This window comes from Anolis carolinensis, chromosome 4 (genome assembly GCF_035594765.1).
Source record: "Anolis carolinensis isolate JA03-04 chromosome 4, rAnoCar3.1.pri, whole genome shotgun sequence".
In the NCBI taxonomy this organism is placed as follows: domain Eukaryota; kingdom Metazoa; phylum Chordata; class Lepidosauria; order Squamata; family Dactyloidae; genus Anolis; species Anolis carolinensis.
In genome coordinates, this window is record NC_085844.1 from 224,252,741 (window position 1) to 224,265,057 (window position 12,317).

The 12,317-nt window shown below is 44.0% G+C and overlaps 1 protein-coding gene across 1 annotated transcript in view; it reads right to left on the minus strand.

Moving 5' to 3' along the window:
• Positions 1–11,209, minus strand: part of emilin3 (elastin microfibril interfacer 3) — a 30,512-nt gene extending 19,303 nt beyond the window's left edge. Inside the window, exons 1-2 of the mRNA XM_016996194.2 lie at positions 10,730–11,209; positions 536–658 (exon numbers count right to left, since the gene is read on the minus strand). Of these exons, the coding sequence (XP_016851683.2) occupies positions 536–658; positions 10,730–10,917 (311 nt within the window). The 5' untranslated portion in view covers positions 10,918–11,209. The remainder of the gene's footprint in view (positions 1–535; positions 659–10,729) is intronic.
• Between the last annotated feature and the right edge of the window lie 1,108 nt (positions 11,210–12,317).

The window sequence follows — 12,317 nt, forward strand, 5'->3', positions numbered from 1 at the left end:
ATTAAGCAATTCTGTAGGAAAATGATTGCATTAGAAAGGGGTTATCAGGTTAACAGAATATTGGCTATTACTTATCAAGATGATGGATACATAAGATTCATTGTAGATGAGAGTAAATAAAGGTCATGATGACACAATGCCCTCCCTCTTGGGAATCTTGCACACACACACACACACACACACACACACACACACACACAGGGTCTTTTACTTCTGGTTCTTTTCCTGCTTGCTTTTTCCTTCTAATGTTTTATTTCTCTCTGGTGGAAAAATTCTTTCCTGGACCTAAAATAACACTGGGGGCTGGAGGGGGTGGAATGTGCCAAAATTTCATCCCACACCAATGGAGAGTGTAAAAAGAATTGGAGACACTAATGGAAGGCAACAAAACTCTTTGCAGGCTACCCCCTGCATATGGGCTGCAACCTCCCAACTCTTGCCCTAGGGATTACTTCTTCTTTCAGCCAAGTCAAACGATTCTCATAGTCTTCTGTAGTTTCCACCAAGTTACAGTTCAGTCACAGAATCTACTTACAGGACTTTTCCAGGACACTTGGGTCCCCAGCTGCACTTGTGATATTCAGCTTTCACATAGCTCTCTACTCCATCCTGAAGGGTGCATGTCACATTCCTATGCACCACATATGCACAGTAGCTCCTGCAGGAGAAAAAAAAAAGATTTGGTCAAACATCTGGTGACCAGACCTGGTGCACAATCCATTTCCAGACTTTGGCTGGAATTCATGAATCCAGTTACGAATGTGCAACCTTGAACTATGCATTCATAAGTGATTTGTATTCATGGTCCCTTTTTACCAAATAGTGTAGGGAATACGTAGGATCATAAAAGTTCCCCAATTCTGACTCACCAGGTATCAATCACTGTGGGTGATGGTGGTATTCTCCTGTTTATCAGGGTGCAGGAGACTAACGTTTCCACTCTCCTCTTTGGTGTGAGAAGCAATTTTGACAAGGATCCTTTTCTGAATGCTGCATTAGTGAACACTTGTGGGAGGAAGGTGGAAATACTAGTTGGCTGTGCCCTGGTTGATAGGAGAATATATCCCCATCATTCACAATAGTTAATGGCATTGTGGTAAATCAGGATTGTGTGTATGGTAGTGGTAGTGATGGGGATGCTAAGAAATTCTACTGAGTTAAATATACTTAATCACTAATCCAGCATCTTGGCCTTTAGCTGCAGTTATCCAACATCTGCAGTGGGATAAAAAAATAAAACATTCCTATAGACCAATAGTGTAATACCCCTTCCCCCAGGTGACTTGATCCTGACTCTTGACTTTTTGTGGTTGTTTGAATATGAACAAATAATAAAAAGGGTCCCAATATAGATCCTTGGCAGATGGAGCAAAGTCTAAACTCACATTACACATATTTATAGCTAGGCCAAGTTACTGGAAAACCACTTGGCAAACCTTGCTCGATGTGGAGCTTCAAGTAATTATTGTTTAATTCCCAGAATTTCCCAGCCATTAGGACCAGTGACCACACTAGACGGAGGATTCTGGTGGTTCTACTCCAAGTTCTTCTGGAACTATACCAAAGAGGATGATATGGACCTTCTTCTCTATGAATAGAGAAGGAAAGGTCCAGATCACCCCCTTCAGTATCTTAACATACACAGAACATAATGTTAATTCCTTTGCAAGTACCTTACTTATTTGTTTTCTAGCTTCCATATGTGCAGATTTGGGTTATTACAACTCTGGAGGTAGGTTAGGATGAAAGGTAATGACTGGTCTAAGGTCATGATATAAACATCAATAGCTGAGCTGAGATTTGAGATCAAGTCTTACCAGTCCTATTCCAACCAAAGTTTGGAACAATGGGCTCCAAGGAAAGCTACAGTAGTAAGTGGTGATAGAACAGATGGAGACTGAAACAGTCTAGCAGGCCAGGCTGTTCAGAGGCAAATTGAAAACACATGGAATATGATGAGGAGTTCTGGATATAGTGGGCCGAGATGGTAACACAGCACAGGAAGATTATGAGAACAGGGATATAAGAGATGACATAATGAGTAGAAAAAATAATGCAGAGATCATGTTAAAAGATAAGCACAATGAACCCTAGAGATTTTTCATATGAGAAGAGATGAAGCTGAGCAGAGATGTGGCCGAGATCCTGCTCTGGGATGGGTTCATGGGGCTGCCACTCAGAAAAGACGTGTGAGAGGAGATTTTGGTCACTGCATAGTTGGTAGTGACTTCTGCAAGGACCAAAAAGAGTGAGTTGCAATTGCAAAAGTCTACTTATATCATCTTGATTCACCAACAGGATGCTAGTTGTTATTTCAGACCTAAAGAAGGAATCGTTCTGCAAACATGATATGCTTGTTCTGTTGCTATAAAGCAACATCAGTTACTTATGCAGCATACCTCAAATCTAAGGCTTTGAAAATCTGAATTGGAGGACCTGATAATTTTTTAAAAATCTATTCTAAAATCCATTGCATTTCTGAATAGGAAACCTGGAGCAAGTGTTGGAATCATTTGCCATGAAATACCATGTGTTTGCAATTGGATTAATGGAACTCGGTTTTTTTTAAGTGGGGGAAAAAACCTGGAGAACAGAGCAAAGCACACCCAAAGTCTTGAACATCTTGTTTAACATTTAAAAGTGCTGAAAACTTTAAGTGGATTTCTTAGGAAATTCTGTGTGGAGAAGTTGGCTAAGAGTGGGAAGATCTGTGTTTAATTCTTTTTTTTCAAAAAACTACCAAATTATTGCCAAACTAGACAGTGCTTTAATGTGGTCCATTAGGGTTGACGTAGTAGCTGTATCCACCACACAGAATATACTCTAAAATCAAAAGCAAAGTACTAGAAGTTGAGATGTAGTTGTATTGTTATTTTGTACTCTATAATGCCCTGTTTCAATTGCTAAATCTAAAAATCTAAATCTGAGATTATTAGATAAACCCAATATGCAATACATATAAAATGGGTTACTACATAAGCAAAGTGAATTGTTGTAGTTATGTGCCTCCAAGTTGACTCCAATTTATGACAATCCACTCATAGAGTTTTTTCTTGACAAATGGGTTTTGCCATTGCCTTTCTCTTAGGTTTCAAGAGTGAAATTTGCCCAAGTTTCTATGGTTGGAATCTGGTCTGCCGGAGTCTTAATCCCAATGCTCAACCACTATATCATGCTGGCTCTAACACAGACTTAGGCAGTTGTAATTTAGGACATAATAAAAGTGATTACTAGAATCTAGCCTAGTTAGAGGCTGCCAACATCAACCATGGAGAAGGATACTCCACTTTTTAGTCTGAGCTGTCAGGGAACTACCCAAGGTGCTGAACTTATTTGGAAATAGGTTTGAGCACCCTGAAAGGCTTAACATTCAGATTAAATGCCAGAGATTTGCTTCCCAACTGATTTTGCAGCCAATAGCTTGGAGGTTGTTACAGTGGGTAAAGAAAGACACTACTTGAAGGTAAACGGACAAGAGAAAAAGTCAAAGCTACAACAGAAATGTTGCAATGATACCCACCTTGTCTAATCCTGGTCTCAGTTATACAGGATGTGCGTATGGGACATAGGGACATAGGAATTTGCTTTATACCAAGTTAAACCATAGAGCTCAATCATATCTGCATCAACCTGATTCACTCTACATCTCATAGCCATATATTCCATGCATAAATTGTGCACTGTGTGACGTACTTTCTTTTATCTGCCCGGAATCTACCATCCACTGGGAGTTCATAGAATGGGAGGGCAAATCCTCTCTATGATTCACTTGCTCTAACCCAGTGTTTCTCAAACTGTGCTCCTCCGGGTATTTTGGACTTCAGCTCCCAAAAATCCCAGACAGTTTATCAGCAAACGCCTCATTCCGTCCAAATGTCACAATTGGGCAGGGCCAGTCTCAATTAATCCTTTGTCATCATAATTTTTATTTGCTCTTAAAATGTCTCAGTTTCTCTTTCCTGCTCTCATTCCCCTCTTTTTCCACAGCTTACTTCATTTGCTGCAACTGAGTTCAATGTGCAAAACTAGTTTTCAATCCATTAACTTAGTAGAGAGAGGAGAAAGGAGGCAGAATATTACTCTTTCCTTAGATTCAGGCAAAAGCAAACTGCTGCAGCTTCACCCAGTTCTTCCTTATTATTAACTTTGACCATCTTGACCACCCTCTGAAGTTGCCTGGGTCAACATGTCCCAGTTTTATTTGTGACATGTTGAAAGATATAGCAGTCTACAGTCAGATAAAGAGTTACTTGTGGCATCTGCCTCACTTTGCGTAATGGTAAGACCTAGTCTGAGTGGTAAGAAGGGGAGTTTACCCAAAACGAGGCAAGGACACTTTCCATTCACAAAATATGCCCCTGTTTATTTTTTCTGCTTTGTTTTTTGAGTGAAGAGATGAAGGTCCCATGCCACCATAGCTACCTCCTTCAGTAGGGGCCTTCTCATTTGGAGAGGCAAGGGAGTCTGCTGTGAGGAATACGAAATAAAGAAATCTGTTTCACCCTGCCTAGTTTCACTCATCTAAATCAAGGTCCAAACCACTTGGTGTATAAAAAGCAGTGGCAGCTTTTTATATAACTAACGTTCCTGAAATAAACTGCTGTTTGCAATTTAATATGGAATATGTTTACCAGCTGGACTTTAAACCTTGTGGAGAATCTCAATAATGCCCTGCCCTTCACACACACACCTTTGCGAAATCATGGATAACAATCCAGCTGAAATTGGAAACAGTGCTTATTGTTCTCTGCTTGTAAATGGGAATAATAGTGGCTCGACCCATACGGGTTGTTGAGAAGAGCACAGTAAAAGTTCTGCACCACTTTACAAATTCACAATTCAAGTGTAGACATGCCTACTCAGAAGTAAATGTCACTGAGTTCAATGGAGCTTACTCCCGAGTAAGTGGATGTAGTATGAATAGGTAATCCCTGAAGGTGAGAATACAGGAACATTAAGAAGAGCACATATTGGATTAGACAATAGATTTATCAGATCCAACATTATCTTCAGACACTGGCCAATCCATTGCCTATGGGAACATAAGTATAGTCAGCAGAACATAAGCATAGTCATCAATTCATTTTTCTGAGCAAAACATAATAGCAACGAGTTAGGTATCGCATTACAATATCTGGGGATACCACACTGCTTCCTAGATTTTTGGATTAACTCTGAATTATTGAAGGTCAAAATTTGAATCAGTAACATCTGGTTGACTGTTAGTCATCATCATCATCATCATCATCATCATCATCATCTAGTTTCATTAATGGGCATATCACTGTTCAAAAATAAAGCAATAAAACCAACATCTCTGACAGACATGCAATGTAATTTTGAGAGAAAAATATACACAGATGCCAGACACCAGATGTAGCATGCAGCCATCCAACCATGCTGTTCGGAAGAGACAGCATGAAAGAAGTGATCTGAATGCTGAACTAGGCTTCCAAGAAACCAGAATTCAAATCCCTATCCAGCCAGAGAAACCTGCTAGGTGAAATCACACTTTTTCAGATTCAAAGGTTGGCAATGGCAAACATTCTCTGAAGAAATCTTGCCAAAGAAACACCTTGAAAAGGTTGCTGTAAGTCAGAGTTGACTTGAAAGCAAACAACAACAACAACAACAACAACAACAACAACAACAACTGTTTGGACCCATGCTGACATTCTACACAACAAGTAGACATGCCCTGGCAAGAGTGGAAGCTGAGTAACACACAAGATGGAGTTGACTTCATCATCAGAGGCCTTCCATCTACTCCACCCCACCCAGGACAATGGGCATCACTGTGAACCTGTTCCCTTCAGGTATTGTTGAAATACAGCATCCATTGGTGATGGTGGTCTGATGGATGCTGGAGTCCAGAAATGGGAGGAGTAGCACATTTTGCAACCCAAAACTGCTACAAAAATTTCCAGTATTATAATCTACACAGAAGTGGCTCTTCATTTAGACAGCAGTTTTCAAACTTCAGTTTCAGATGTTTTACGTACTTCAAATCCTGGGAACATTGGCAGTAGTCAGGGCTTCTGGGAGCACAACAACATCTGGAGCCCCAGGTTTGGAAAACACTGAATCCAAGCTCTCACATATACATTTTATATCTGTAATCATTTACAACAGCCTTCCTCAACCTAGAGACTCTGCTGATATGTGCAGATCAGAACTCCCATCATCCTCAGCCAGCACAGGCAGTGGATCAGGCACTGCTTTCAAGTCATACCTCTAAAGCAGTGATTCTTAACCTGTGGGCCTACAATTTCCAGAAATCCCAACCAGTTTATCAGCTGTTAGGATTTCTGGGGACCTACAGGTTGAGAACTACTGCTCCAAAGGATAGTAAAATTATGTGCAGTCAAATCAGAAGCAAAGCTTGGAAAATTGCTTTTGGAGATGGCATGGTCCACTAGCCAGGCTAAAGGATTCTGGGAGACAATACTAAATGTATCTATTTTAGGCTCTGTTCCAGAGAAGTTAGAATCTAACTATTGTACTAAATGTGTATGTGTATGTGTGTGTCAGGAGGGAAGTAAGCTCTCTTCTATAATTAAGATTGTATCCCAACTGTGTAAGTATTGTAGTTTGACACCACATTAACTGCCATGGCTGAATGCGATTCGTAGCTTGGTAAGATCTGAGTGCTGGACTAGGTTTCCAACAGATCTGGTTTACCTTGGAGAAAAGAAGGCCAAGATATGATAGCCAATGTTTAAATATTTGAAAGGATGTCATATGGAGGAAGAAGCAAGCTTGTTTTCTGCTGTTCTGGAGACCAGAGCAGGAATGGAAGAATGGATTCAAACTGCAGGAAAAACAATTCCACCTAAACATTAAGAAGAACTTTCTGATGGTAAGAGCAGTTTGGCAGTGGAATATGCTGCCTCATAAAGTGGTGGGGTCTCCTTTTTGGAGGTTTTTAAGCAGAGGTTGAATGGCCATCTTTTGGGAGTTATTTGCTTGTGTGTTCCTGCATGGCTGGGGGTTAGACTGGATGGCCCTTGTGGTCTCTTCCAGCTCAATGATTCCATTATTCTAAAATATTTACCAGTCTCTGTCAAAGACCTCTTGTGCCACAACAAATGGCACATTCTTGCATTTCCTAGAATGTTAGCTAGAACAGGTAAAGTGTTATCAAACAGTGGCTTCTTAGTCAAAATGATATTAGATACTGGGCCAGGAGATGCAAAATCTGGGATGTGCAAAGTCCTGAGTGACCTCCAGCTAGAAATTCCACCTAAACTTTAGGAGAACCTTCCTGAGGGTTAGAACTATCCCACAGTGAAATAAACTGTCACAGAGTATGGTGAGGTTTCCTTCTCTTGAGGGGTTTAAATAGAGGCTGGATGTGTTGTCGAAGAATCACTGGGTTGTTGTGAGTTTTCTGGAATATGTTTACTGGCCATGTTCCAGAAGTATTCTTTTCTGATGTTTTGCCTGCATCTATGGGAGGCATCCTCAGGGGTTGTGAGGTCTGTTGGTAACTAGGTAAGTGGGTTTTATAGATGCAAGTGAAATGTGAGGTTTATAGATGCAGGCAAAAAGTCAGGAAAGAATGCTTCTGGAACATGGCCATATAGCCAGATAAGTCACAGCAACCTATCTGTAGAATGTTCAGGGTGGGAGAAAGAACTTTTGTCCGTCTGAGGCAAGTTTAAATGTTGTAATTGGCAAGCTTGATTAGCATTGAATAGCCTGGCAGCTTTAAAGCCTGGCTGTTTCCTGTCTGGGAGAATCCTTTTGTTGGGAGGTGTTAACTGGCCCTTTCAACAGAAAGGAAGAAACCATGAAAATGAACAAAATCTGGCTCCCAGTATTTAAAAAAACTCTAAAATCAGGATAGTAAATAAAAAACAGTGCTAAGATGACAGGGGATTCCCAGGCAAGAAACAACCAGGGCCAGTTAACACCTCCCAACAAAAGGATTCCCCCAGACAGGTAGTAGCCAGATTTTGAAGCTGCCAGACTATTCAATGAAATCAAACTTTCTAGCTATTTAGCTAGAAAGGTAGTCAGATAGGGTTTGAAGTTTGAAGAGATAGGATTTGGTGTTTGTAGAGTTAGGTAGTGGAATTTAGAAGAGGAAGGAAGACTTTGGCAACTGTTAATAAGAAACCTCTTTGGGGGAAAGGTTTAATTAGCCTTCAGGGAGAAGTGCTAAGAATTGTAGTGAGCCTCTAAGCTGGCCAGTTGCAACATTCACACCTGCCTCAGGCAGACAAGAGTTCTTTCTCCCACCCTGAACATTCCACAGATATATAAACCCCACTTGCCTAGTTTCCAACACCTCACAACCATTGAGGATGCCTGCCAAAGTGAGGGCGAAAAGTCAGAAAAGTCAGCCCAGAAAACTCACAGCAACACAGAGGCTGGATGTCCCTCTGCTTTGTGTGTTCCTCCTTTGCACAATGGGCTTGGACTGGATGGTCCTTGGGGCCTTCCAACTCTAGGATTGGATGGCTTTCCCTCATGCTTGCCTATCCCTCGGGGGGCGTTGTGAGGTCCCCAGCCCCTGAGGACACTCGCCCTGGACTCCGAGGCGCTCCCTGCTTCACATCCTCGCCTGCGCCCCGCCAGAAGAAGCATCGGGATGGAGGAATTCTTCGAGAGAGAAATCCAATCTGCAGCCAGCTAGCCAGCCCTGGCTCAAGCACTGAGCACTGTTTTTTATTTACTATCCTGATCTCTCCTCTCCCGCCCAACCTGCCCAGCGCCTCCAACAGCAGCATTTGCGGGGAAAGGTCTCTCTGAGCATTGAGCCTTCCACCCTTTCTGTCCAGGGATCGATTCTATATATTGCTGATCCGAAAAGGAAGGCTGAGTCGAAGTGGAGAAGGGCCCAAAGGTTCAAAGAGAGCGCAGTCCTTCCTTCCCACCCAGTCCTAACCCCTCCCACCCCCTCCGTCGCTTTCCTTGAGCATTCCGGAATGTGAAAATCCATATGAATTCTCCAGATTTGTTTGCGTGGAACGGAGAACGGAGAGGAAAGGGGCGGCGGAGAGAGAGAGAGAGAGAGCAAGCCAGGCATCCACGCGACTCCAAAGCAATGCATCGCTCCTCTTCCAAACCTCGGCGGCCCAGTCCCCTCGATCCCATCCTCCCAGCCTCTTAAGATAGTCCTATAAGGCACCCCTTGGCCATCCTCAGGCCCTGGTGGAACTGGCGACCTGGGAGGGAAAGTGGCCGCGCAAAAAAGGAGGGAAATTGTCAGAGAAATTGAATCAGAAACCGTTCAGGTTGGAATATCCCGGGGCTATAAATGTATAACTGGGGTGCTGTGAGTTTTCCGGGCTGTATGGCCGTGTTCCGGAGGCATTAATTAATTTATTTATTTACGACATTCTCTCCAGACGTTTCACCCACATCTATGGCAAGCATCCTCAGAGGTTGCGAAGTTTGTTGGAAACTAGGCAAATGTGGTTAATATATCTGTGGAAAGTCCAGGGTGGGAGAGAGAATTAGTCTCAGTATGAGGCAAGTATGAATGCTGTAATTAATCATCTTGATTAGCACTGAAAAGCCTTGCAGCTTCAAGGCCTGGCTGGTTCCTCCCACCTTTGTTAGCTGGCCCTGATAGTTTCTTGTCTGGAATTCCGCTGTTTTCTGAGTGTTGTTCTTTATTTACTCTCCTGGTTTTGGAGTATTTTTTTAAATACTGGTAGCCAGATTGTGTTCATTTCATAGTTTCCTCCTCTCTGTTGAAATTGTCCACATGCTTGTGGATTTCAGTGGCTCCTCTGTGTAGTCTGACATAGCGGGGGGGGGGGGGGGAGAGTTAAGGATTCAACCCCCCCTCCCCAAAAACTTTCAGTTTTAAAAAAACCTGGTTTACTCATGAATTTTAACTGGTTAACCAAATCCCCCTGAGTGTCCAGTTGAAGTTTATCTGTCTTGAGTGTACAATGAAGTTTATCAATGGAGGCTGATTTCTAAATTATTTTGCATTCTTCGTGATTCACAAAAAAAGTTTCAACCCCCCCCCCCCCCCGAATTTTTTTCTGGCTATGGCCCTAATAGCAGAGCACTTGATGGACCAACCTGGACACAGCATATTATTTGATAACACAGACATGCTGGACTATTCTAACAACGATCATGCCAGACTACACAGAGAAGCCATTGAAATCCACAAGCATGTGGACAATTTCAACACAAAGGAGGAAACCATGAAAATGAACACAATCTGGCTACCAGTATTTAAAATAAACTTTAAAATCAGGCAGTAAATAAAGAACAACGCTCAGAAAACAGTGGAATTCCAGACAGGAAACAATCAGGGCCAGCTAACACCTCTCAACAAAGGAATCATCCAGGCCTTGAAGCAGCAAGGCTTTTCAATGCCAATCAAGGTGATTAATTGCAACATTCACACTTGCCTCAAACAGTCCAGAGTTTTTTCTCCCACCCTGCGCATTCCACAGATATATAAACCCCAATTGCCTAGTTTCCAACAGACCTCACAACCTCTGAGGATGCCTGCCCATAGATGAGGGGGAAACGTCAGGAGAGAATGCTTCTGGAATATATCCATACAGCCCGGAAAACTCACAGCAACCCAGTGATTCCGGCCACGAATGCCTTCGACATAGAACTGTTCCTTCCCTCCCATCCTCCCTCCCTCCCTGCCTGCCTGCCTGGTCGCCTTCGGGGGCGAGCGCGGAGCGGGCAAGAAGCCAGGCGAGGCGAGGAGCGCGGGCGCAGGGCGAGCCAGGGGAGGGCTTACTTGTGCTTGCCCAGCGGCTTCCCCGGCGTGAGTTGCGGGCTGGATCCCGAGGTATAGAGGCTGTAGCGGTTGCCATACGCGACGGGCGCCGGGGGCCGGTAATAGGTGCCCTTGGCATCGGCCAGCCGAGCCAGCAGCGTCCCGGCCAGGCAGAGGAGCGAAGCCAGCGGGGCGCAGGGAGAGCTCATGGTCGCCCGGGAGGGAGGGATGGAGCGGGGAAGGGGCTCCGAAGCGTCCCGAGAAAGGCGTGCGTCGCTTCTCCTCGTCGGGAAGGCTTCCCAAGAGGTGGCGGCGGGGTGGCTGGGGAAATCCTCCTTCGCAAACGCCCAAGGAGGAGGTCGGAGGCATCCGAGCCTCTGCTGCCCGAAGGACCTTTGCTTGGCCGCTGTTCCCAGCCCAAGAAGTCTCTCTTTTGTACCTTCCCGGGCCCTTCGCTGGGTTTTCCGTCAACCCGGCTCCCCTCAGCGCGGCAGGGCAGGGAGGCGGGTCCCACGCGCGGGCCCGGGATTAGCATAAGATCCCATCCCATCTCTCCTCCTCCTCCTCCTCCTCCTCCTCCTCCTCCCGACCAGTCTTTGAAAGGCTCCCCCCCTACCAATCAGAGACAGGCCCCCGCAGGACAGCATCAAACAAATGTCTTTTTTTTTTCAACAAAAAAGAAAGGAGGAGGAAACAATGGCTCAGGGATGAGAGAGGCAAGCCAGAGAGAATGAAGGAGATGAGGAACAGAGAAAAAGAGTGGAGAATGCCCACTTCCAGGAATGTTGACTGGGGACTTTGGTGTCCTGATGCAGCACATCTGATTCTTATAAACCACATGGCTCTCGTGTGCTGTCCTCCTTTCCTCAGGAGCTCACAGACAAGCGGGATCGTCGGGAGGATTCCCTGGTCCAAAGGGAGGAAACAAGACCACATGGTTCTTCCCATACATCAAGGGAACCACTGAGTGCATAAGGAAACTGATGAAGAAACACAACCTACAAACTATCTACAGACCCACTAAGAAAACCCAACAAATGCTACATTCAGCAAAGGACATGAGGGATCCTCTCACCTCTGCAAGAATCTACCCTATCCCATGCAGCTGTGGACAAGTCTACATAGGGACCACTAAACGCAGTGTTGCCCGAACACGAGTCAAGGAACATGAAAGGCAATGCAGACTAACCCAACCAGAGAAGTCGGCCATAGCAGAACACTTGATGATCCAACCTGGACACAGCATATTATTTGAGAACACAGAAATGCTGGACCACTCTTACAACCACCATGTCAGACTACACAGAGAAACCATTGAAATCCACAAGCATGTGGACAATTTCAGCAGAAAGGAAGAAACCATGAAAATGAACAAAATCTCTAAAATTATTTTAAAAACCCTAAAATCAGGACAGTAAATAAAGAACAACACTCAGAAAACAGAGGAATTCCAGACAAGAAACAATCAGGACCAGTTAACGTCTCCCAACAAAGGATTCCCACAGGTAGGGAATAGCTAGGCCTTGAAGCTGCCAAGCTATTCAATGCTAATCAAACTGACCACTTGAAACATTCACATTTGCCTCAGGTAGACAAGAACTCTTTCTCC